The sequence below is a fragment of the Haliotis cracherodii genome, unplaced genomic scaffold (assembly GCF_022045235.1).
Source record: "Haliotis cracherodii isolate W230 unplaced genomic scaffold, xgHalCrac1.p SCAF_4, whole genome shotgun sequence".
Classification (NCBI taxonomy): domain Eukaryota; kingdom Metazoa; phylum Mollusca; class Gastropoda; order Lepetellida; family Haliotidae; genus Haliotis; species Haliotis cracherodii.
Genome location: NW_027266297.1, coordinates 14683211 through 14686614, shown reverse-complemented (window position 1 = coordinate 14686614; position 3404 = coordinate 14683211). Strand labels below are relative to the sequence as shown.

The 3404-nt window shown below is 39.8% G+C and overlaps 1 protein-coding gene across 1 annotated transcript; it reads right to left on the bottom strand.

Moving 5' to 3' along the window:
• Positions 1-1636: 1636 nt before the first annotated feature.
• On the bottom strand, positions 1637-3404 carry LOC139480391 (uncharacterized). The gene is made up of 3 exons (XM_071263456.1): positions 3380-3404; positions 2499-2560; positions 1637-1897 (listed from the first exon to the last, which is right to left on the bottom strand). Exons 1-3 carry the CDS (start codon positions 3402-3404, stop codon positions 1637-1639), a joined length of 348 nt encoding a protein of 115 aa, XP_071119557.1.

The window sequence follows — 3404 nt, the reverse complement described above, 5'->3', positions numbered from 1 at the left end:
TTCACCTCACCTCACCAAGGTGATATCCATGTTGAAATGTATGGATGAAATATGATAGGCGTTGCATCATAACCATTTAGCCGAGTACTTGCATCTATTCCAATCAATGTCATGATGTTATGACAAAATGTTCCCAAGCCTCCAAAATATTATTGTCCACACTGAAACATGAACCCAGCCAGACCGCCAGAGATGGATACTTTCCTTCTCAACAGGGGGGCGGTGGGTAGCCTATTGGTGAAAGGGTTAGCTCATGCCGAAGACCAAGGTTCAATTGCCTACATGAGTACATGTGTGAAGCGCAATTCTTGTGTCCCCCGCACTGATATTCGTGGAATATTGCTAAAAACGGCACCGTACTCACTCATTCGTTTTAAATTCATTTTAAATGTTTGATTTGTATCATGGGCCTACCAGGAACAGCCTGGTTGTCAAAGATGAAACATTGCAACTGTACCAACATGTAGACCATTTCGTCAACAAGAAATGTTGCAACCAGAGGATGTATACATCTTCGTCACTCTGTTTGTTCATGGTACAGTGTGTGTGTGCATGCGTGCGTGCGTGCGTGCGTGCGTGCGTGCGTGCGTGCGTGTAAAAATTGTTTGGGGCCTTGAAAACACAATGCTGTGGTGCCATGTCATTATTCCAGTGTCGGAAAGAACTCGACAAAATGATTTGTGGTACAACGTCTGCCACACTCCATGCATTAATTTCCCATGGTGGTCAGAAGGTATGTATTGTTCGTGGTACAACTTTCTACTTAATGATTTGATTATTACCAAACATTTTGCAAGTAATATATTTCCTAAATATTGTTACAAATGCGTCAAGAGTCCTAAAGGAGGACTCACTCACATATTCATGAGTTTCACATATTTATTATCCTAAAAACACTTGTGTGAAGATTAAGTAATGTACATGTAAACTACTTAGTATGTGAGTGGATGTGACGTTTGGAATGTTAATTTCCCAAGGGACGCAACTCTGCACATCGAATCGCGGCGCCTAAGTACACGACTGAGCCACCCGTATATTATAACAAATGCCTCAACAGTCCAAGAATGATTCATAAATGTTTTGTATGTAAGTATATACATATGTGTTCATAGTTCATTGCCTAATCATCCTTCTTCAAGAATCCTTAGCGGGTTTTACATGGGACCAGTCTTAGGCGCCTCAGGTCACTGTGCAGAGTTGCGTCCCTTAAGCATGCCAGCAACCAAAGACCGTGTGTTTGAATGCCGGATTCGCCCTACTTATATTTCTAGGTTTGTCAGTGTGGACAAAACACCAATTTCATTCCAGAATAAGGTGGGTTGACCCTAATCGAACACTTGTTTATATGGTGCACCAGCGTGTCTTCCCCAATGTGGCAGCTGCTTATGAACTACATGTTTGATCACCATGACTTAGTCCAGAACATCGCCATAAACTAGCAGACCAAATGAGCAAATGAAAACACAACCAAAATTTGTAACAAATAACGTGTTTTATTACTAAAAAGAAAACAATAAAACAAATAAAGGTAAAATTTATGTATTTCCCAAATATTGTAACAAATGCCTCAACACTCCCAAAAATGGTTCATAAATGTTTTGTATAAGTATATATTTTTGTGTTCAGAATTCACTGCCTAATCATCCTTCTTCTTAAACACACTCTTGACTCTTCTGAAGAAGTTGGCCACCCTGGATAGCAAGGCCTTCAGGAAGGAGTGGGTTGGCTGGACGATCTCCTCATCCATGAGATCTACTTCAACAAAGTCAGTGTCGTCCACGATGTACTGACCAGCGATAGTGAGGGACACAGAGGGGACAGTGCTGGGGCGAAGGGTCTGTGGGACGGGCAGGTGGGACAAGTAGGCAGGGATGGTCAGGGACTTTGAAGTGGGTTGCTATAGATAGGGAGGTAGTGGAAAGAATGGAATGTGAGGAAAGAATATTATTAGAGGGAAATAGTTATTCAATCTTTGAATTTTATTGTAGCAAATAAAACATTATGGTGGTAAAGACAGAAAAGGTGTGAAACAAGAAAGAAGGTAAATAAAGATGATATATATTGAATAGTAAATACTGAAACGTAGATGATGCAAAGGGAAGGTAGATTGTTTGTTTGTTTGCTTGCTGTTTGATGCCTCACTCAGCAATATTCCAGCTATATGATGGCTGTCTGTAAATAATCGAGTTGACCAGACAATTCAGTGATTGACATCATGAGCATTGATCGTAAAGATGATGATATGAAGGATATTCTTTGAAATACAAATGTAAAACTTTACAGAATTACTGAAGTCTTTGAACCAAAGTACTCTCAACATTCATAATAGGACTTTGTTAATTGCATACTGTTAGTTTCTAAGGTAGGAAAACAGTATAAACATTCAGTTACAGCTTTATAAAAACAGGGACCAGTACACAGAAGTGTTCCACATATCGGTGAAAACTCATGGAAGTGCTAAACAGGCATTGCTATAGACAAGCCTTTATGACACCTACATGGCAAGGGGCAGGATAAGTCAGTTGGGACAGAGGCTGGAGGAACCAGATCATCCGATCAACTGTGGGGAAACAGAAAAATAAACATACAGGGTATTAAACGCCCAGAATGTATGTTGCTGGTCACTAACCTTTGGCTGGTGACTAGTAAATAATATATCATTTTGCAGTTAATAAATTATTTGTGCTAACAGATAGGTCATATATCGCTAAGCTTTTAGGGGTTCCCCTTTTCCAAAATGTTCCAGTTTTATGTTGGATAAAGTTGCCTAGACACTACAACGTATTTCTCCTTGTTACTTTACAACTTGATCCCTTCAGACAAAATATGGGATAATAAGTTACAGTTTACCTTTCACTGCTAAACTAATTCTATTTGATACAATACAAGGGATTCAGCCTAACCATACAAACAGACTGCTGTGTCAGTTCTGAGAGTTTATAAGAAATCATGGGCAGATCCAGGTTTATAAAAAGGGCCTGGGGGCTGGGGTGTGTTCCACTTGGGCTATTTGTAACTCAAGTACGGGCAGTTCTCACCCAAAACCCTTCCCAAGACTCACAAACACTTCATGTAAACCACTGTAAATAAATTTACGGAATTCATTTTACAACCAAATCAACATGTTACCATGGTAGGAAAGGCGCATAAAGAATGTCATTGAGATGTAAAAGACACAAGAACCCACATTTTCAAATAAAGTTCAAAGTACACAAAGGGCCCTGCATTCAACATCTTAAGCCCCCAAAGTATCAAAGTGTTTGTGGTTCAGTACAGGAGCCATGACAGATCATGAACATGATGATACACACTGCCTCATCACACTAATATATACCAACGTGTAGGTACGGAATCTAATGAAGCGTAATTAGAATTGTACCTTGAACATAAGTGCTCGCATTCAT

Excerpts from the sequence above, each read along its gene's own strand:
- LOC139480391 (XM_071263456.1), bottom strand. The coding sequence starts at position 3,404 with ATGAATGCGAGCACTTATGTTCAAG. Across the intron at positions 2,561-3,379 it reads TGCGAGCACTTATGTTCAAG|TTGATCGGATGATCTGGTTC; the intron begins GTACAATTCTAA and ends GTTTCCCCACAG. Across the intron at positions 1,898-2,498 it reads CTTATCCTGCCCCTTGCCAT|CAACCCACTTCAAAGTCCCT; the intron begins GTAGGTGTCATA and ends CCCTATCTATAG.